This window comes from Panicum hallii, chromosome 4, assembly GCF_002211085.1.
Source record: "Panicum hallii strain FIL2 chromosome 4, PHallii_v3.1, whole genome shotgun sequence".
Lineage (NCBI taxonomy): Eukaryota > Viridiplantae > Streptophyta > Magnoliopsida > Poales > Poaceae > Panicum > Panicum hallii.
This window is the reverse complement of record NC_038045.1, coordinates 31344291-31367208: the sequence shown is the minus strand read 5'-3', so window position 1 is coordinate 31367208 and position 22918 is coordinate 31344291. Positions and strand designations below refer to the sequence as shown.

At 45.1% G+C, this 22918-nt stretch overlaps 1 protein-coding gene across 4 annotated transcripts in view; it reads left to right on the top strand.

Annotated features, from left to right (window-relative positions):
* LOC112889451 (1,4-alpha-glucan-branching enzyme 3, chloroplastic/amyloplastic) overlaps positions 1 to 22438 on the top strand; it is a 52044-nt gene extending 29606 nt beyond the window's left edge. For 2 of the 4 annotated variants that reach the window (XM_025956099.1, XM_025956098.1), the window contains exons 14-21: positions 2604 to 2705; positions 4626 to 4703; positions 4821 to 4928; positions 10977 to 11057; positions 12669 to 12773; positions 21055 to 21140; positions 21263 to 21317; positions 21388 to 22438. In XM_025956099.1, coding sequence (XP_025811884.1) covers positions 2604 to 2705; positions 4626 to 4703; positions 4821 to 4928; positions 10977 to 11057; positions 12669 to 12773; positions 21055 to 21140; positions 21263 to 21317; positions 21388 to 21420 — 648 coding nt within the window. In that variant the 3' untranslated portion in view covers positions 21421 to 22438. Of the gene's footprint in view, positions 1 to 2603; positions 2706 to 4625; positions 4704 to 4820; positions 4929 to 10710; positions 10883 to 10976; positions 11058 to 12668; positions 12774 to 20715; positions 21141 to 21262; positions 21318 to 21387 lie in introns of those variants that run through there. The other 2 variants (XM_025956100.1, XM_025956101.1) reach the window with 2 other exon arrangements.
* The last annotated feature ends 480 nt before the right edge of the window (positions 22439 to 22918 follow it).

The window sequence follows — 22918 nt, the reverse complement described above, 5'->3', positions numbered from 1 at the left end:
TTGATTTTTTTAATATTACATTATTCCACAGCATAACCTGCTGCCACTTGCATTTGTTATGTGCTATCTATCCATTTAAAAATTGTGGATCATATAGTGCAATACTTGATTCTTGTTGTAGAATGGACATGAACCTGCTATATGTTCCAGTTGTATTTAGTTTTCTTTGCTTTCTACAGTGAAACGTAGTAATGATTGGAATATTTGGCGTTATTCTACAATCCTATAGCCATGCAAATGCATTTTCCTTTTCATAAGATATTCCTCCTGTTTCCACCCTTAAACACCTAAGTGTCAGCTGTTATAGTGGAACATACTTATCGTTTTATGGGTAAGATTCGTAATACCAGATGCTTGCCACTTTTGATCACTTTACTGGCTCATAAACAAAGGTTTAAATTGTGATTCTTGCAATGTTGTATTATAATGGCTTCATGGACTATCATTGATAGCGGAAGCTATGCTACAATGTGGTCGTCTAAAGAATCTACCTGTTTTCACAATTTTGTAGATTTGTAAAATACTTGAATACAACAATAGCTTACATAAACGTATCCATCAATTAAGATGATATAATATAACTAATGCAGCTATGATAATATAATATAACTAATGCTTGTTCCATAATGAGTCAATAATAAGTTGATAATTCTTCATGCTCTAATCATCACTAAGATGATTGATGTTGAACCTTGGATTCACTTCTCTTGAAAAGCATGAGTAGCATACGCATACATACTAGTCACATTCCGTGCTACACCAGGTCAGTAGATCAAGGGCAAGAAGCTTGATAGACGTATCAAACCAGACTATCAGCATGAATACAAAACCAAGAGAGAAACACCATTCTTATGGATGGCAACGGGTCGGGTTGGGGTCTGGTGGAGCTTCCGCAGACCCGCCCCCGAAACCCGACCCAGACTCGAATCCTACTTGGGGTCAAAATGTTCACCCGGCCCCGAACCCGACGGGGGACCCGAACCCGATGGGGGACGCAAAACCCGAGCATGTTCCGGAATACATAATACATTGTCCATCTGCTTGCACTTGAGATGCACTTGCAAAGATAACATTCAGATAGGAAAAAAACAAATTTAGCCAGCAGCTAGTAGAAGGATTGGAGGATGAGGAAATTGTGGGGAGGCAAAGGGCTGCAGTGTGTGCGTGGCCGTGTGCGTCGTTGGATCCGTGCTGCAGTGCTGGCTGTCGGGCGGACGACGGCCTGACCAGGTGTGTGGGGGTAGGTGGAGGCTGGCGACCTGTCATGGCTCTGCGGGGTGGCGGAGGCACGTGGTGCCGAGTCGCGGCCGCCACCGACGAGCAGCGCTGAGCGTGCGCGCAGGCTCGTAGGACGGCGACGCCAAGCTACTGCCGATAGCGACAAGCAGCGGCTCCGCGCCGAACGCAGGGCGGCTGGCGGCTTGCGTGTGTCGTGGATAAGAGTTGGGTGGACTGTGAAGGACTTGGTGTTTATATATCTAGGGTTATGTTGCTTCTCTTTGTGGGCTGGGCCTATTTTGTTGGGCTGCATGTAAACTTCGGGGGCCTGTGGGTCACCCGCGGGGGAAAACTGAAACCCAACCCTGCCCCGCGCAATTTCGGGTCCCCGAACCAGCAGACCCGCGGGGGGCCCCATCCCCGTCGGGTCCAGAACTCACGGGTCTCGGGTCCAAACCCGCCCCACTGCCATTCCTAACCTTTCTTTGATGGGTTGTGTAGAACATCGAGTAGTTATGTCTATCGATTATAGTTGGCTCTGACAATGAGTTGAGTGAAGCAAGAGACATGGTAGAATTGATGGCACACAAGGCATTCAAATATGTAAATCACACTTTCAGCGTATGAAATTATAGTGATCAGACAAAAATCTAGCCATGCATGTCCTAGTGGCTGCTAGGCACTCTATGAGTTGAGTGAAGCAAGAGACATGGTAGAGTTGATGGCACACAAGGCATTCAAATATCTAAATCACGCTTTCAGTTTATGAAATTATAGTGATCAGACAAAAATCTAGCCATGCATGTCCTAGTGGCTGCTAGGCGCTCTATGGCGCCTAGTGTGGTGCCATCCTGGCCTGGTGGGTACCCAAAATGAGCTTAACTAGCCAGCCTGACCTAGTGGATGCATTGCAGCTCATACGAACCCACATGTCTGCCTCGGAGTGCAAGTTCCGGGATTATATGATGCACCTCTACGAAACCCTATTCGAGAAACCAAACACGCCCTCTAGTGGTGCCGTGGCAGTGATATAGACAATAATATGTTATTTGAATCTTTCTTTATAAATACTCAAAATTCACCCATTCTTAAGGTAGATTATCCTAATACTCTATAACATCATTTTCCATGGTTGCAAAAATTGTAGAGTGTAGTTTATCTAACTTTAGTCGAATCATGGTCATATTTTTGCATGCTTAGCAAGGTTTATGCGGGGGTTGACATCCATTTGCAACCATTTAGATACAGCAAAGAAGTCGGTCCATCTATGTTCATTTGTGTGTGTGAAATAATTAAGCCCTTGTTTAATTTTGCATAATACTGTAATTTTATTTTCCAGTGGTTATTTTGTGATTGAATTCTCACATTTGGCTTTTTTGATACAGTCCATATCAGGACGCAAGTCTTTCGCTGAAATAATTCTTAATTCTGGAAAGTTCTCAATTGGTTCTGTTGACGATGATTTGAGCAAAGCTTCATTGCTGAAAGTATGTGTTTCTTCCTACTTCCGTTCATGATCACACCATCTCTTTAATAGTCGGCCTGTTCGGTAGTGCTTGCTGCAGCAAGCACTGCCAAACAGGCTCAGTAAATATGCCTGGCTCCAGTTACTTACCATGCGATGAATTACAATTGTCATCATTTCCATAATATATCTTATCTTAGTTATCTCTTGCATGCATGACTTGATATGTGAATTATTTAATAAAAAATTATGAAAATTTACAAATGTAGTATGTTTACATTACTTATATTATGAATTTATGGTTTAGTAAATCACACTTCCCTCTCCTCTTTGTGAGACTGTCAGTATAGAAGGGGCAAAATGTATAGGTTGAATTTCTCTTTTTCAATTTGTATTTCTGTTTGACTACTCTTTTACTCTCTTTGTCCCAAATTATAGGTTGTTTGGCACCTCTATATACACTATGTCAAACTATATATTAGAAAAGCCAATACGACTTTTAGTTTGGAATTTGAAATGGAAGGAGTATTTTTCATCCTTCTCCAAGTTAGCTGGCTCACTTACACTCAAATCCGAGAAGTTAACTAGCTCAAGTACATCTTTCAATATTTATTTGCTAACTGAGATCTCTAAAACAACCTTGTATTCTCTCACTTCAAAAACTTGATGGAAGAACACAGGGATGACGGGCACTTTATTCACCCTGGTACACAAGCATTATAGTCCAAAAGGAACAACAGTGCTAAGTTTTCTTGAAAATCATATAGGAGCTATATAAATGATTATTAGTACACTAGGGTAATCATTGATCTAGCTTCACACCTGGAAGAAAGGGAGATCAACATGAATCACATGATAGCTTTTAAAAGTTGGGTTTGTATCATCAAAAGAAACCCAGTTTAGAAATATACTACCAAAAGTCAAAATTCGGATTCCATGCCATTGCCATCGAAAAGTCCACATATCACATGTTTTGGTCATGTAACTCGTATCACTGCATCCTATCAAAAAAAATACTCATCACTGCACAAATAAAGATTATTTACTGCACCTGCACAGGGCATGTACTCTCTAAGCGCAGAAGGAAAGCATAAGGGTACGAGGAAATTAGTTGTGAAGGCTTCATAATTGGCAGATGTTAGAAGTGGTTGGATTTCCTTTATCCATGTTTACTTAGGTTCGCTTGACCTACTTGGGCTGGCTGCCAATGTTTTCTAGTCATCCGACTAATCGTGATTAGTCGCGATTAGTCGGGCTTATCGCTCCCTTGCCACCGATAAGGGCTAGCGACTAGGTCTGAGCAACTAGAAATCTAGTCGTCCGGTTAGTCATCGACTAACCGTGATTAGTCGTCCGATTAGGCTTGAAAACGATCAGATTTGAGAATCTAATCATGGTCCTCGGCTAGTGGGTGGTGGGCTACTAGGCTGGCAATTAGGCTCATTAGGTTTTGAGTATATATCTCGCAGCTGCAGGTGCTGCCAAGCCACCTCACCCCAAAATGCCTGCTAGAACACACATGCGGACATGCTGCCGTCTGCCCGCCAAAATACACGCCGCCACCTGCCCGAAAGGCGTGTCCACTGGCGCATCCAGCCAGCCAGGAGAACGCCGCCGCCAAGGAAACGCCCAGGAGCTCCATGCCTCCCCGCTGGCAGGAGATACTCCCCGCTGCCAGGAGATAACCTCTGCCCAGGAGCTCCCGCCAAAATTTGTGGTGTTGATGCTTGCTATATACTATGTACTGTATAGTATACATATCATATCGGTCCTGGATGTAAAGGACGACTATACAGACGACTAGGCTTAACTAGGCTCGACTAATGCTGCATGAGTTTTGATCTTTGGGGTGGGCTTGACAACATTACCTTTACTTTCAAGATGTTAATAGCTAAACTTCATGCTACAAAAATCTTTTGTCAATTTCCTCAATGCATTTCAGATTATCAAACTAATTACTTTCACAATGAGTGGAGGTGCTTATCTAAACTTCATGGGCAATGAGTTTGCACATCCAAAAGTGAGTACGCTTATATTTCTTTGAGCTTTGTACCTTGATTTCTCTACTTTTTAAAATTATTTTGTTTTACTTAGTTTGTTCTGCAGATTTTCACAAGCTTTTATGGATTGATTTCAGAGAGTTGAATTTCCTATGTCAAGCAATGACTATTCCTTCTGGTTAGCTAATCGGCAATGGGAGCTATTGGACAAGGGTTTTCACAAACATCTCTTTGACTTTGACAAGGTTTGCAATACGGATGAACTATTTTCCTTAAATGTCTTTCAAATACACTGCAGCAATCATTTTGATAGCAATGATTTCATTTTAGAAATGCTAATTCTCTGCTGTACAATATCAGATTAGATTGGTCTTCACATCGCTCGTCGTTTTCTCCGATGTTTGTTTTATAATTGAAAAAATAAAATGACACATTTAATTATTTGTTAAATCTTGGTAACTAGATGGAACCTAGTAACTTACAGGACGGTGTTTAAAAACTAAACCCATGTACATATGTGGGTTCAATTAGACGTTGGATATTTGAACTGTAAAGTGAGAACATATAATGCATGAGATCCATGAAGCAATTTGGGTTAACCTTTTGGTTTAGTATGGATGAATCCTAGTGAATGATTAGGAGGGGGTTCCTTTGAAAGGAAGGAGGCAGGTGAATACGGGGCATTGTTTGGTGGCTTGGGTCCGAGTTTGCATGCCCCAAGAGCTTGACAGCCTAGAACAACATAACCTGATCAAGATGGGATGGGCGCTGCACATGCACCGGCTGTGGAAGGCTTGGGCACCCACTCAATAAGCTCATGTTGCTGGCCATCCTTGACAGATGTTCGACGGCTGACAGATTGGCCAAGAGAGGTCTGCAACACCCGGACAGATGCCCTCTTTGCGACCAAGGAAATGAGGACATCCAACACCTGCATGCCTCGTGTGTGTTCGCTCGGGAATTCTGGTTGTCCCTGTTAGCCAACTATGGTCTGCAAGCCCGGTCACCTACCACGGAGGACGATGTTTGCTGAATGGTGGTGCAAAATGGTGGCAACCACTCAGGTTATCACGCAAAGGGCTCAACGTGCTGATCATTCTTGGAGCATGGATGTTGTGGAAATACTGGAATGACGTGGCCTTCAATAACAAGTCACCGGCTTTCACCGCTCCTACAAGCAATAGAAGTTGTTAGAGATGTATATACATCTTAGTGTATTTCCTCACTAGTTTAGGGTGCTATTTGCACTTTGTACAGAAGCTTATATGCCCCTTTTGGCATCGCAAAAGAATTGAGTTGCTATTCCTTTCATGATATCACAGCCTAGGGTTTCTTACTGCTCCTTGTCACCATCCTGCCGCCACCGGCAAGATGCCAACGCCAACCGGCGAAACAGCTCCTTTCCCTTCCCCTCCCTCCCTTTCTTCTTCCTTTGCCTGCGCCACCTCAGTGCCTCCTTTGCGTGGCCCATCTGTGGCCTGCAGAGCCGCGCCTCGCGCCACCCGCCCGTGGCCGCCGCGCGCTGTGCCGTGACCCTGCCGCACCGCCCATCCGTCTGCCCGAGGGCCCCGCGCATTCCTGCGCTCTGTTTCGCTGCTGTGCAGCCATAGCAGTGGCTCCTCTCCCTTTTCTCTCTCAAAAAACCAAAAAAAAAAAAGAAAGAGATAGATGTTGACACCCTCAATTCCTGCTTGTGTCATGGCTTCTCTTGGCCGTCCAGGTGCTATTCGTGTGCCTTGGTGCCCAGCTGTCTTCAAGGGTACCAATAGGGGCGAGCTTGCTTTTCCCATGGAGATCCACATGGGCGGCCAGCAGTTATGGCTCTACCTCACGGGTGAGCGGCCTTGTCCGCCTACTCCTTCTCTTCCCACTTCGCCTACTTATGTGCCAGATGCAGCTGATGCGGTCAAGCAGCCTCTCCTTGAGTCATTCAAGTCTTAGATGGAGACCTATCATTCGCAGATTTGGACATGCAGGCGACTTGGCTACGTGAGGCGGCCTGTGCCAAGGCCATTCTCCTTGCGAGCATGCAGATTGACATCTCCTTGTCCCTTCGTGGTCTCTCCACTTCTCACTTGATGTGGGCTCGTAACGAGGCCCTGTACCTCGCGGTGTTTGAGGAGGCTCAGTCGCTCCGCTAGCAGAACTCTACCATAGAGGAGTTCCACTATCAGATGTCTACTGTATAGCATCATCTAGACACCTTGGGTGCAGAGTTCTATGCTGGCGGTACTTGTAAGTGTTGCGATCATCAGCTGTCTATGAATCTTTCTTCGGTTGGTCAAGTAAGCGACCACAATTGTGTTATTGGATTTGATGACTCATCTTGTTTTATATAGAATCGTTGAACTAGGACTGTGATTGGGACTTGCCATCGCTGTAGCCTAGCCTCTATATTCTCGACGCCTTGCGTCTTCCTTAGTCTTCCGCCCATGTGTCATCCGTTGCATCATCATCCACCTCATTCTTCGCCAAGTGGCGTCATCATCTTGGTCACCTTTGTGGGTCTCGTTTGTCTACTTTAATAAATAAAAGTTGTTTAGGTCATACATCTATTGAGTCTAGCTTTCATTGTAAGGGTTGCAAACTTGGAAAACAAATACAGCTTCCATATTCGTCTAGTGTTTCTCATTTCGCTAGACCTTTTGATCTTATTCACTTAGATGTGTGGGGTTCTGCACGTAGGGGTGGATATCGAGCCGCTCAGCTCAGCTTGCTCCAGCTCGTTTAGATAACGAGCTGGCTCGGCTCGACTCGTTATCTAAACGCGCAAAAAACGCAGCTCAGCACAGCTTGTTAGTAGCTCGAGCCAGCTCGTTTTGGCTCGTGAGCTCTCGGCGACAGAGACGGACACGATGGAGATAGCACGGCAGATGAAGGTGCGAGACCACCTCAAGGGCAGTGCGAGGTAAGAGGAGGTGTGTTGCGTCTAGGCGCTCCCTGTGCCGTTGACAGTTCGAGCTTATCGGATCTGGCAGAGTTGAAGCAGAACCTCATCCTCCATAACCTGGAGACCTGTCGAAGAGGAGCGGCTGCGTATGACAGCATCTTGCGCATGCCAAGGACGAGGGCCTGGAGGTCACCTACGCGTACCACCCCCACAAGCTTAGCACGGCCGAGCCATGCTCCATGGCCTCCTTCCACTCGGTCCTCGTGCATGAGATCTACTAGCACAAATTTACCTAAAAGAGAATCTAAAATCAAAGCTGGAGACAATGAATCAGCCTTCCTCAACCTCAACTACTGGAAGCTCTCATCGAAGACAATGAAGGAAACTAAATCAACAAATCCATGCTGAAGCATCTCAACTTCGGCGGCCTCATCTCATCAATGCAACAGCGGGGGACATTGATGCCATGGTGGAGCCAACCAGATCTACTCCAGAAGGTGATGAAGACACTCTGGAAGGAGGGACGCCTGGGACCCTTCCCATTGATGCTCTGCCGGCTGCCGCATCCTTTGATGCTCTTCACCGTGGGAATCGAAGCAGTTGAGAGCCAAGTACAGGGATAGAGAGATGAGGGTAGTCAAGAGATAAGGATAGGACTTGAAAGGCTCTTGCTCGTTTGCCTGCCTCCGAATGCCACTAAGCAGCTCGTTTTATGTGGCTGGTTAGGCTCGTGAGCAGGTCGAACTGGCTCGTTATCTCAAACGAGCTAAAATATGAGCTCCACTCGTTAGAAAAACACAACGAGCTGAGCCGAGCCGAGCCAAGCTAACCACGAGCTGAGCAAGCTAACGAGTTGCGAGCTTTTTTGTCCAGCCCTATATGCACCTTTTGCTATGAAAGGCGGTCAAAAATATTATGTTATTTTTATTGATGATCATTCTCGATATACATGGATTTATTTCTTGATACACCGCTCCCAGTTGTGCTCCATAAACCAGTCTTTTGCTCATATTGTTCATATCCAGTTTTCTACTCTTATTAGAGTTTTCGTTCTGACTCTAGTGGTGAGTACTTATATGATGTTCTTCTTTGTTTTTGACCTTTGAGGGTATTCTTGCTCATGCTTAGAATGGAGTTGCTGATTGCAAACATCGCAATCTCATTGAGACTGCTCGAATGCTTCACATTTCATTTTTTTGTTCCTTCGCATTTTTGGGATGAAGTTTCTACTGCAGCTTATCTCATCAATAGACAACCATCATCCAAACTGTCCAGCCAATGTCTAGGCGAAGTACAATTTGGTACTCCTAGCTATGATTGTCTTTGGATTTTTTTATGCACATGCTATGTTTTGCTTGCACCTCTTGAGTGGATTAAGTTGACCATGGTTGAGTGTGTTTTTCTTGTGTATAGTTCTGAGCATAATGGTTATTGGTGCTATGATCTTTCTTCTCATCACATGCATATCTCTCGTGATGTAACCTTTGTTGAGGATCGTCCTTTCTTTTATAACCCCTCTATTCAGCCTTCATTTTCTCCCACGGAGTCTACATCTTTTCTTTTTCTTCCTCCTATTTCATCTAGTATTGATGTATGAGGAACTTGTTGCTCTTCACCGTACAGGCACTTGGGATATTGCTGCATTACCATCATATGTTGTTCTTCTTACATCCAAGTGGGCTTTCAAAATTAAGACCAAGTCAGATGGTTCTATTGAGAGATATAAATCTTGTCTTGTTGCTAGAGGTTTCTAGGAAACTCTGGGATGAGATTATGATGAGACATTTGCTCCAGTTGCTCATATGACCATTGTTCGTACTCTGTGTTAGAGTATATTTGGTAGTATAGGAAATATCTTAGGGAGGCTTCTTGCCCTTCAAGATAGGAAATATCTTAGGGAGGCGTTCACGTGGCATTGAACGGGCAGCACGCGAGCGTGCCGCTGCTGATCCCAAGATCGACGATTCGAAGCCGAATGATGAAGACGACGACGCTCGTTCCCACGCCTCCAACAGCCCTTCTGTCCGCGCGGCCCTGCCGGTCCATGAAGCTGCTGCTGTGTTTCTTTTTATCTGATCAGAGATCGGGTTTGCATCGCCCTACCATTTCGTCGTCACTGCATCGTCAACACTACCAAGGATGAGGTTGTCGTTGCGCCTTCCTAGGCTGCAGCGTCGATGCTAGTAATCAGGCCATCACTGCGGTGACATCGCCTTTTCAGGTGGTGGCGCAACCCATGCTGCTGGTCCGCTTTGTCACGCTAGCTCTCGGGCCGAGCCGGCGCCAATTGCCGCAAGCTCACGGACACCACCGCTGATGTTGCTGAAAGAAGATGCATTTGTGCGCCATCTAGTCGGCTCATCGACCTGCTGAACATGTTGGTAAAAGACTGCTGATTTTTTTGTACTGTGCGCCTATGTTGTCGCTTTGGACCTGCGCCCTCTTCCACGGCTTCGATCACGTCCACCTAGACCTCGGCTACTTCGGCACTAAGGGGCTATCATCTACTTGAGCTCTTCCTGGTTTCCGCTCCAGCCATAACATTCGCACCGGCGTTCTGACTGTGGGGGATGTCTCCTTTGTTCTCTAATCTGTCCATTCGTGTTGCTACTGCTACGATTGCGGGGGGATGTTAGAGTATATTTGGTAGTATAGGAAATATCTTAGGGAGGCTTCTTGCCCTCCAAGACTTGTACCCTATATATTCACCGTCGAGGCTCAATGCAATACAACCCACGATTCATACGCAATCTATCCTTCCTACACTCTGATTGCAGTGGCTGCCGCATCTTCTTGGACTATCTCTTAGATGGATGTTACAAATGCTTTAATTCATGGTGATTCGGATGAGGAAGTTTATATGCAGCCACCGCAAGCTTAATGGTGGATATGTTATATTTATATGAAACATATGTTGATGATGGATGCAAAATTTAAAAAAATTAAATTGTCCTTCCAAATATAGTGATTTACATGTGAATCATTAAATTGTACAGATTTTTACGATCAATTTGCATATAAACAGTCTCACAGGCCTTCAGGGGCATATAGACATTTTGAACCAAACAGCTTTCAGCCTTTTCACAGTTCCCAGCTCACAACAGTTTTTCCACAGCTCACAACAGCTTTTTTCACAGCCACAGCTCAACCAAACAGACCCATACTGTACGCCCATATGGGCATGAGGACTATATGTCCATATTCCCTAGTGGACAGTAATCATCCTCACTAATCATTCCAAGGTACTAGTTGGATTTATTGACATGTAAAGAAACATCATAAATTTGCAACTTCTATTTTAGGCACTATTATTTGATTATTTAAATGTGTCATGTTTCATTGGTATATATTCATGAGATGAATGGTTTCTGTTACTAATTCATCAGCAAACTTTTTGTCCTAGGATGTTATGAGCTTGGATGAAAATGAGAGGATAATTTCCAGAGGTTCACCCAGTGTTCATCACTGTGATGACACAAGCATGGTATGCAGATTTTTCAGATAATATTAGCTCAAATATATTTATAAGTTTGATTATGATAAACACATGTTTTCTTAGTTAATTATATACTTTCTTCTCAATCAAGAATCGTTTCATGTGCACTAACATAAACTCTTGAATTATATAGTTAATCATTACACAGAAAACTTTGATAAATCTTATTAAATGCTTAATATTTTCTAAGGTGGTTATTTCTTGGTGCTTTACCTGATCTTCCACACTTGAACTGATATCCTTTTAAAGGATGACTTTATATATTTTTATAGAATAAACTGGTGAGGCTTGATTTGCAAATAAGGGGGGTAAAATTTTGATTTATTGGAATTCTATGTGGTCATTCTGTTTAGTTTTATCATGCATTAACTACTAAGACAAAATTTTTGGTTGGCAAGCATAGCTGTGATTTGGCTCAGGAACACAAAATAATTGTTGACACGTGCTCAATATGGGTATTGAAGCAATGCTATTTCTAACTTTAGGAGAGTTTTATGGGGATCTGGCCAGAAAGAATGTGGGGCCTATTTGGCACAGCCCAGTAATTGGTATGGCTACAATCCAAATATCATTTTGTTTTGTCATGTTTTGGTATTTCCTAGGTATTGGCATTAGCCATAGTTGGTAAGGTTCATGTGGGAAACAAACCAAATAATCACTTGGACCTTTTGCTGGTGGTAGATGGAGAAAAAGTGTGGGTAAACTGGGAATTTTGCACTGTTTCTCTTTCTTCCCCTGGTGTTTTTTTTAGGTCAAGTCCCCGCTGCGTTGCAAGTTTTTTCTATGGTTCCCAGTCATGAATAGACCGCGGATTGCTTAGCGATGTGTGGTCTTCCTCCACCCTGCTGTGTTTCCTCTATGTGATCAAGCAGATGAGGATATCCAGCACATCCTTGTGTCTTGCGTATTTGCCAGGCAGGTTTGGTTCATAGTGTTGCAGGGTGTGGGTTTAGGGTGGTTGACACCTAGACTGGACACTGCCTGCTTTACTAGTTGGTTGGTGTGGTGCTACCAAACAAGTCCCGAAGGAGTTCTGGAAAGGTTTTTCACACTCTTGTCACTCCCATTGCATGGGAGTTCCGGAAACACAGATGTGACTGTTTTAGTGGGACTGCATCTAGTGTCAATCTGGTTGTACGGAATATAGCCAAGAAGGGTTCCTTTTGGTGTAATGCCGGTGCAAAAGGACTTGCGAATCTGCTGTCCTTGGTGCTCGCACAAAGTTCTTAGCTCTCGCTGGTTTGGTTGTTTTATAGTGGTGTGGCATGCTGTATAATTTTTTGTTAGAATCCTGGGGTGTATGAGTGTGTTTGGATCAGGACTTCCCTCCTAACCTTAATACTTCATTTTTCTTCACATGCAGCTCTCCTGCATAGTTCGAGAAAAAAGAACTGTTTCCTTTTCTTAGTTCTAGAAGCATAATATTCACAGTTCCACCTTCTGATCATCAGAACGAATTAGGATTGTTTGTCTTCAACATGCTAAACCCCTCCAGTGGAGTAATGAAACAAGATAAAGCAACACTTTTTCATTTGACACCAAAAATTCTCAGTTCAAAATTTGTGAGATCTATTCTAATTACGTTCTTCATTCTGGCAGGTCATATGCTTCACAAGAGGGCCTTTTCTTTTCGTATTTAATTTCAATCCTGAAGTCTCCCATCAGTCATATCATGTTGGTGTGGATGAAGCCGGGGAATATCAAGTAAGTGAAAGATGCTTTTGGCATGAAATTATTCTTTTTATATTCAAGTGGAGGCAACAAGGCAGGGCTTTAGTTTAACTTAAAAGGCAAATCAATTGTGCAGCTAACTCTGTTGGGTTACATAGCACCAGCCTTTCTTCTAAATCTGTTGGGGTTCATCCTCAAAGCATCGCACCAATACTTGAGGCAATTCATTAATTCACCTCTGGCGATGAGGGCTCACCAGGGAGTGGTGTCCGCAGCAAGTCATCGATCACTCGGCCAGCATCTTACACATGGAGGACTACCCTGTCTCGTGCTCTTTCTTGATCATTGGTAACAGTCCTGTGACCACGGCACAGCCAGTTGCGGCTGAACTTGCACAACGGTTGGAGATGGAGGCAAGCAGTAGCGGAGCTAGGTTAGGGCCATTGTGCGCTCCGACCCGCCTCCCCAACCCCTGAAAATATTCCAAAACACCTAGCGCCTTCTAATATGCATGGCTGCATGCATGCAAGCATATACAACTCAGCCACACCTCCCTCTTTTTTTTGATAAGTACTCTAATATATTAAAGCAGTGAAAACAAAGTACAAGGCATTGGGAACACCGGTCCCAATGAGCGTGCTTGTAGCTCCATAGCTACGACTGAAGAGTCAACGCAGTGACTCATACAAAGTTGCTCAACAAAAAGGGAACTGAGCGATCTAGAAATTAGTAGTCTGAACTTTTGCTGAAGCGCACACAGGTGATGTCTTCGTTGGGGGCGCCGGGCTGAAAGAGAGAAGTGGCCACAACGACAACATCAGCGGTCCTCATTATCGCACTCCGATAGTACAGTCGGCGCACCCCTCGACTGTCTAATCGGCCTATGTCTTCGAGGATTGAAGGACTTGAGCCGTAGATATAATATTAGCTTCACAGGTCTTAAGTGATTGACGTCACATTACCAGCGTTAAATCTGAGGACCAGCTTCGACTGAAATCGGCGGTCAACTCGAACGCTGGTGGATGCTTTGCCAGTTCCATGCGTGCTACCAAACAAAAGAACGAAACATTGGGGTGCAATGTACCGTTCCCCTCTTCATGCCTCATGGCTGCCTGCACAGAGACGTGCAGCACAGCTCAATCTTGGACTGCAGCCCACCTCCCTCTTTCAGTCTCCTATGAGCATTTCTATTGGCTTTTTTCATCATATTTAATGCTACCTGCTGATAATCCCCTACTCCTCTGACAATCACAACGGAATGTTACAAACTTTTGCAAAACTCCTCTGTTCTTAAAGAAAAACAATACAAGTTGCAGTGGCTGCTGCCGGCCTAATGCATTGATGCCTACATCTACATTAGCCTTGCACACACCTTCATGCTCACCATGCCGTGCCACTACAGTCTACCAATCTTCATGCTCGCCAACTTGCCTCCATGCATCCCCATGCTCGAGAGCTACAACCGCAAGGCCTTGTGCTCACAGCTCTAGCACTGCCCACAATGCTGCAGGTCTCTCTCCGTTTGTTCTGTCTGTTCTCTTTTCTTCTCGAGAGTCATTGCGTTAGGCTTGCTACATGTTGAACTTGATTGAACTTTGTTTTGAAGGGCAACTTAATTGAACTAATAGAGGTAGTGGAGGACTTTTCTTTCGGGGTGAATTGGTTCTCCATGATGACTGCGGCAGCACCTCTTTGCTGGTGTTGCGAGTAGGCTGGGGTGGTAGTGATACTTCGCACTTAGTCAAAGTATTCGACGTCGATGGTTGTGTATGCAATATTGTTGATGAAGCGGAAAACGAAATAGATGGCGAGCCCTTGAGCCGAATGTTAATATGTATATAGGCTTTACATAGCTTTTGGCCCAGTTTGCCATATGGCCATTTGGCCCATATCTTGTATATGTAACCTAGACTCAATGCAATACAGAAAAACCTTGCCATTTACTCTAGCATGGTTCTCACGCCACCGCCGCTGCTGCCCTGCCGCTGCTCGGAACTTCTCTCCGCCAGTGAGCCTGCCGCTGATTGGATCTGGCAGCCCACCTTCCCCTGCGCAGTTCATTTCTGGGGATATGTTGCTTGCTGCCCGTTGCATCAGATTCCGCTCGTCGCTGTTCTGCCGCCCGTCGTCGTCGTCCTTCCCATCCTCCTCTTCTCCATATCTGCACCGCCGTGACGCGGATACGCTGCTGTCCGCCCATTGTGGTGCAGCACTAACGTCCTCAGCCCTTCATCTGCATCGCCGATTGAGGTGGTGCGGCTGTCCTTTGTTGCCGGTTGAGGCAACACTCCTACCCGTCAGGTCCTTCTAGTTGGAAGGATAGATTGCGTGGATTGTATTTCATTGAGCTCCTTGGGTGGTATATATAGATTATAGAGATTTGGGGGTTAAGGCACCTCCCCGATACATATGGCAGTCCGGGATTACATATCCTAACCTACCAAATATACTCTAACATCTCCCCCTGTGCAGTCGTAGCGGTAGCAACACGAATGAGCAGACTGGAGAACAATGGAGTCATCCCTCTGCAGCCGGAACACCGGTGCGAATGCTTCGACTGGAGTAGCTCATGCAGATGATAGCCCTTTAGTGCCGAAGTAGCTGAGGTCGAGGTGGACGTGGTCGAAGACGTGGAGGAGGGCGCAGGTCCAAAGCGTCAACAGAGGCATCCGAGTACACAAAATCAGCAGCTTCTTGCCAATGACAGCAGCAGGACGGTGAGCGGCGGATGGCGATGGTAGACGAGGTAGTTGAAAAGCGCTCGGGCGTCTTCCTTCAGCAACATCGGCGGCGGTGTCCGCGCGAAAATGGCAGTTAGGTGTGGACTCGGATTGAGTGCCAGCATGACGAGGACCGGCAGTGGGTGGCGCCACTGCCTGAAAAGGCGGCGACACCAGCGATGATGGCTTGACCACAAGCGTCGATGCTGCAGCCTGTGAGGGCGCGCAACAACAACCTCGTTCTCGGGAGTGTCGACGGTGGAGCGGCGACGAACGGCTGGGCAACGCAAACTGATCTCTGATGGGAAAAAATAAAGAAAAACAGCAGCAACAGGACAGACCTCCGGGTACAATCTCAGGTGCACCTAGCTGGATGCCCCCCCCCCCCCCCACACACACACACCCCTTTATCCTCATCTCTTCCCATCGGAGGAGCAAGTCCCGCCCAGCAGGCGAGCCTGGCGGGGTAGAGTGCATCCGAGCAGCGCCACTGAATCCTCTTCAGCGGCGTGGCGGCCAGCAGCCCCAAGAGCCGCCCCCGCAGCTGCATTCGCGCGCCCAAGGCAGCCCCGAGAGGGATCAGCCGCGCATCCTATGAGAGCGCTGCCCCCTGGCGGAGATCGATCTCCCCGGGGGCGGCGTGAGGGCAGCGGAAGCTGGAGGCCTAGGGTTAGAACCTAGACTCGTGACACCAAGTTGGAAGGATAGATTCCGTGGATTGTATTGCATTGAGCCCCTTGGCGGTATATATAGAGTATAGAAGACTTGGGGGGGGGGGGGGGGGTAAGACACCTCCCTGATACATATGGTAGTCCGGGATTACATATCCTAACCTACCATATATACTCTTAACACTTCTTGTTGCTGTTATGGCCTCCTCTGCCCCTGTCCCCTTTGGTGCACTCGTTCTGGATGTGAAGCTCACTGGCCAAAAATTACAGAGATTGGGCTTTCTCTTTCAAGATGCTCCTTCGATCTGTCAGTCTTGCCTCACATCTTAGTGATGACCCCCCAGTAGTTGCAGCTGGTGCTAATGATAAAGAGGCCAAAGATTGGAGTCTTCAAGATGATCGGGTGATGGCAGCTATCTGTATGAGTATTGATCTGAGCATTCGTTCATGTCTTGAGGATTGCAATACTGCAAAAGCTATGTAAAGCCTATAAAAGCAATGTGGAACTACCTGCAAGGTCGCTATCAACAAAGCTGCTCAGCCCTTTGCTATTCACTTCGCCAGAATCTTCATCATCTTCAACAGCAGGACATGGCAATTGAGGAGTATTACATTGCCTTCACTAAGCTGTCAAGCCAGCTTGCATCCATGGTACCCAAGCCTTCTTCCTTATGCAAGGATTGTGTCCCCTCTTGGACTGCCAGAGACAAGTATGATCAAGAAAATACTATCTTTGACTTTGTGATCGGTTTGCGATCTGAGTTTGAACCCATTCGTGTTCAGCTTTTGGGGCGACCTACTCTTCCTACACTGTCTGAGACATTATCTGCTCTCTTGGCTGAGGAGACATGTCTTAAGACTCTTACTTCAAATTCACCAGTGTCTCAGCATTCAGTGCTAGCTGTTCCTCCCCTGTTTGCTGAAGTTGCAGCAGCAGGCTCTTCTCAAAAGACTCCTTGCAGCCATTGTGGCAGGACGAATCATCCTGATCTGCGGTGTTTCAAGAAGTATCCTCACCTCCTGGCTGAAATGAGAGCCAAGCGTTCTGCCTCACGCCGGAGGACTGCCTCTTCTGGCACACAAACAGCAGCATCTCAATTCCCAGCAGCAGCACCACCTCGGTTCCAACTGTTCCCATAACAAACAGGACCTCAGTACCACCAGCAATCAGCACCTCAGTTGCAACAGCAGTCCAGCAGTACCATCTCTGCTCCTGTCAGTGCATACATCTCAGCTAGTTCCTTGTCCTCTATATCACATCCAGGTACTACATTTTGGGTTTTGGATTCTGGAGCTTCTTTTCATATGACTTCCAATTTCTCTCAGTTGGATTCTTGTCAGACTATCTCTCATCCTCATTCTGTTCAAACTGCTGATGGTAACTTTTGCACAGTTACTCATCAAGGAAATCTTGCCACTTCTCAGTTTGATGTCTCTGATGTTTCTCTTGTACCAAAACTTTCCATGAATCTGATTTCTGTGGCCAACTTGCTGATCTGAATTGTGTTATTGGTTTTGATGACACCTCCTGTTTTATTCAGGATCGTCAAACCCGACCGAGCTCTTCTTGGTACTGGCCATCGCCTTAAGAGCTCCTCGGGCCTTTACATCCTTGATCACCTTCGATTGCCACCCCCTGCATTGCCATTGTCTTCCGTCACATCATCGTCATCAGCTTCTGTTGCAGCTACTTTTCATGGCATCATCGCTTAGGTCACTTGTGTGGCTCACGTTTGTCTACCTTAGTCAAGCAGGGTGTTCTGGGTCGTGTACCTATTGATCCTTCTTTTGAATGTACTGGTTATAAGTTAGGAAAACAGATTCAGCTTCCATATCCCTCTAGTAACTCCAAAACTACTCAACCTTTTGCTCTTGTACACTCAGATGTATGGGGCCCTGCTCCTTTTGTTTCCAAAGGCAGTCACAAATACAATGTCATTTTTATTGATGATTACTCACGCTATACATGGATTTATTTCATGAAGCACCGTTCTGAAGTGTTGTCCATTTATAAATCTTTTGCTCAAATGGTCCATACTCAATTTTCTTCTCCTGTTCGTATTTTTCGTTCTGGTTCAGGGGGGGAGTATCTTTCTAATGTTTTTCGTCAGTTTCTTTCTTCTGAGGAAACTGTGCCTCAACTCTCTTGTCGTGGTGCTCATGCTCAAAATGGCGTTGCTGAGCATAAGCATCATCATATTGTTGAAACTGCACAAACTCTTCTCATTTCCTCTTTTGTGCCCCCACATTTTTGGGCTGAAGCTGTATCTACTGCTGTCTACCTCATCAATCTTCAACCATCATCTCGTCTTCAGGGTAAATGTCCTGGAGAAGTATTGCATGGATCCCCTCCTGGATATGCTCACCTTCGTGTTTTTGGCTGCACATGTTATGTTCTTCTACCTTCCCGTGAATGCACGAAACTGACAGCTCAATCCGTTGAGTGTGTTTTTCTTGGTTAGGTCTTGAACATAAAGGTTATCGTTTATTATCCCTCAGCTCATCGTATTCGTTTTTCTCGTGATGTCACTTTTGTTGAAAACAAGCCATATTTTCACTCTTCTAGTCCTACATCATCGCCATCTGTTGAGCACCTTTCTTTCCTCTTCCTCCCACCTATCTCTCCTTCCCCACCAACTTCCTCTGTTGACATGGTTCCACCTCTTCCTTCTGACCTTTTTTGTCGTTCCACATGTACTACAACCACCTCCTGATCCAACACCTCCACCCCCATTGTCCGTTCCACCATCACGGCCCCCACCTTCATCTGTTACTCCTTTTCCTTTTCACTATAGTTGTCGTTCTCATGTTCCTTCTCCTACCTCCAGCCCTACCTTAGACGATGCTTCTCCTATCCCCACACCGCCTTATGACCTCAGGGATCGTTCTAATATTCATGTTCCCGATCGATATGGTTTTCCCACTGCTGGTGCTGTTTGTGAGCCTTCTTCTTATCAGGAAGCAGTTAACCTCCCTGTTTGTCAAGATGCCATGTCAGCTGAGCTTCATGCCTTACACCGCACGGGTACTTGGGAGGTTGTACCATTGCTTCCTAATGTTATTCCTATCACCTGCAAGTGGGTATACAAGGTTAAAACCAAAGCTGATGGCTCTATTGAGAGGTATAAAGCTCGTCTAGTTGCTCGGGGTTTCCATTATGAGGAGATGTTTGCTCCTGTTGCTCATATGACTACAGTTCGTATTCTTATTGTTCTTGCTGCTGCTCGGTCATGGACCATCTCTCAAATGGATGTTAGGAATACCTTTCATCATGGTGATTTGCAAGAGGATGTTTATATGCATCCACCACCAGGGGTTGAGATTCCTCCTGGATATGTTTGTCATCTTCGGCGTGCTCTTTATGGCCTCAAGCAAGCACCCTGGGCCTGGTTTGAGAGGTTCAGTTCGGTTGTTAGTGCTGCAGGTTTCACTCCTACTGACCATGAATCCATGATCCAGTCTGTTTGTTCACACCTCTTCACGTGGTCGCACTTTAATTCTGCTTTATGTTGATGATATGTTGATCACCGGAGATGATCCAGAATATATTACCTTTGTTAAAGACCGTCTTTGTGACTGATTCATGATGTCTGACTTGGGCTCTCTCAGCTATTTTCTTGGCATCGAGATTGAATCAACTGCTGCTGGCTATTATCTCTCAGTCCAAGTATATTCAAGATCTACTTACTCGTTCTGGTCTCACTAACACTCGGCCTGCTGCTACCCCTATGGAACTTCATCTTCATTTGAAGCCATCGGATGATCTTCCTCTTGCTGATCGGACCAGGTACCGCCATCTTGTTGGTAGTCTTGTCTATCTCACTGCCACCAGACCAGACATTGCCTATGCAGTTCATGTTCTCACTCAATTTGTGAGTGCACCTACCACAGTTCACTATGCTCATCTGCTTCGGGTTTTGCGGTACCTGAGGGGGACAATGTCTCGCCGACTCTTCTATGCCACATCAAGTCAACCTACACTTCATGCTTATTCTGATGCTACTTGGGCCAGTGACCATGTTGATCGTCGATCCGTTACTGGTTACTGCATTTTTCTTGGTGGCTCGCCAATTTCATGGAAGTCCAAGTGGCAAACTGCTGTTTCTCGGTCTAGTGCCGAAGCTAAATTAAGAGCTCTTGCTACAACAACAGCAGAAATTATTTGGCTACGTTGGCTGCTGGCTGATTTTGTGGTTACTTATGCTGATCCTACCCATTCTCCGCTGTGACAACACTAGTGCTATTCAGATTGCCAACAATCCTATCAAGCATGAGCTCACTAAGCATATTGGTGTTGATGCCTCTTTTCATACGTTCCCATTGCCAACAATCTGTTGTTGATCTTCAGTATACACCTTCTGAACTTCACCTTGCAGATTTCTTCACCAAAGCTCAGACTCGGGATCAACATCATTTTCATGTACTTAAACTAAATGTGTCTGACTTAGATTCCTTACAGCCACCTTTAGTTTGAGGGGGGGGTGTTAATATGTATATAGGCTTTACATAGCTTTTGGCCCAGTTTGCCATATGGCCCATTCGGCCCATATCTTGTATATGTAACCTAGACTCAATGCAATACAGAAAAACCTTGTCATTTACTCCAGCACCGAACATAGTCGATGAAGGTGGAGGCAAAGTGGTCGATGAAGAATGAAGTAGATGGTGAGGACCTTGAGCCAAGCATAGTCGAGGGTGGTGAAGTCGAAGTAGATGCCAATCTGTGCATGTAGGCCAATTGGGCCAAATAGCTGATCTGATTTCACTGAATCATGGATTCGTGTGCTACTGGTTACATTCTTCATGTTCAAGGATATCGTGTACATTCAGAACAAGCAAACTCTTAGTTTTTGTAATTTTATATGCCTTCACTTCTTAGATATGTGTAATCAGCACTGAGATATTATGTTTTTATTTGATCAGCTCATCTTGAACACGGATGAAACTAAATATGGTGGACGGGGAGAGCTCAAGAGTAGTCAGTATATGAGGAGGACCTGTGACAAAAGGTGTTATTTGCATTACTCTAATAATTTTCCTTCTCTGCATGTTTTCTTTTATCTTTCTGTTATTCTCATTTGAGTGCCTTAGTATTTCAAGGATAATCTTAAGCAGTTTTACTTTCTTATAGGGTTGATGGTTGCCGCAATTCCTTGGAATTGTCATTACCATCTAGAAGTGCTCAGGTGGGTACATATGCTAGTCCTTCTAGAATATATGATATATGTATCTTCTAAAAGGGCCATGTATTTGCAGGTTTACAAATTAGTTCGAATTCTGAGGATTTAGCGCGTCAATAATAAGTATTGTAATGGAACATGGAACCACGTAGAAGATGGGGCTATGAAGTCAATATATGAACCCTTGTGGCATTTGGCGATAAGATGGCAAAATGGAGGTATTGGCAGTATTAAGTTTTCTTCTCATGTACAAGACGATTCCATTAAAAATTGATGGATTATTTATGTAGGTTTGTGAACATGAAATCCACTTTATTTTTTTTATCCTCGCTTTTAACGAAATGAATTGCCAGCCACTTTTACTGCCTGAGATACAAAGTGCAAAGTGTACATGATTATTTTATCTGGCTGCAGCACGTACCCTGTAAAAGCGTTTATAGCCACCTTACTGGTATAGCTTCAGGAATTCTGTTGATATTGAGGATGCTTCAGTTTTGCCCTTTGGTCAGTGCAAGTTCTCTGAAATTTGTACATGCTGAGACTACTGAGGCTCATTAGCTTCGAACTGACTTCGAGGAATTCAGCAATCGTTCACGAAAGAAAACAAATCAGCTAGGTTACACTTGATGGTTACCATAAATCTAAGGATGCCATATCTGGATTCTGACAACTTGTGCATGCAGACTTTTGGATTAGGGTAGTGGAGAAATAGGGTGCATATATACCTTTTATCCTCATCAAGCTACCAGCTTCGTTATCCAACAACGAACATACTGCTCATAATTGGCTACAGTTGTGGCTGATCTTTGGCCCAACACATAGTGCTCATAGTTGTGGCAGCATGAATTTTAGGGACAAATTGAAACGTCATTTGCAACATTTCTGGCTGTAGCCAGCAGCTGCCACGGACACAATATGCATCCGCCGGCTCCCTCTGTCGCTAGTTTGAGTTAATATTCAAATGGTCAAGTTTTTGTAATCTAGTTTGATAGATATTAGGATGTGGTCGGAGAGAATGTCCCATAAATCCAAATATTCCACAAGACCTCCAACATATGGTGCGCTCTGGATGTCCTCTAACCAACCAACGTGGTAATTCATGGCTGCAAGGGCCGAGCATTTATTCACTCTTCTTTTCTAATCTAAAGTAAAAAAATTCAAGGAGAAAGATCGTTGATGCTTATTCTAATCGTTTTAGATATACGTATGATAAAATCATGAGAAATTTAACATGGTGAATACACTGCGCAAACCAAACATACTATAGTATGCATAATCCAATATCTCAGGAATATCTCACATTTGCGACTTGTTAGTATGACACTAGTCATAAACAGAGGGCAAAGCGTATACCCTGACGCGGGGTTACTGCTGGCGGCAATAGATGCTCTGTTATCTTCAACACCCGTCGTGCTGAGTTCTTGTCGGGGAAGAAGCAGCAGCAAATAGTCATGCAGAGATGCTGCAAATCCAGTTTAGTGATCGCTCGCCAGAGCTACTGCTGGCGTGCGCCTGACAGGCTGACACACACCACTCAGGAGATATCCTTCCACGTGAGTACCTAATGTTCATCTCCCTTTTCTTTGCCTTGGTTTCTATTTTGATTT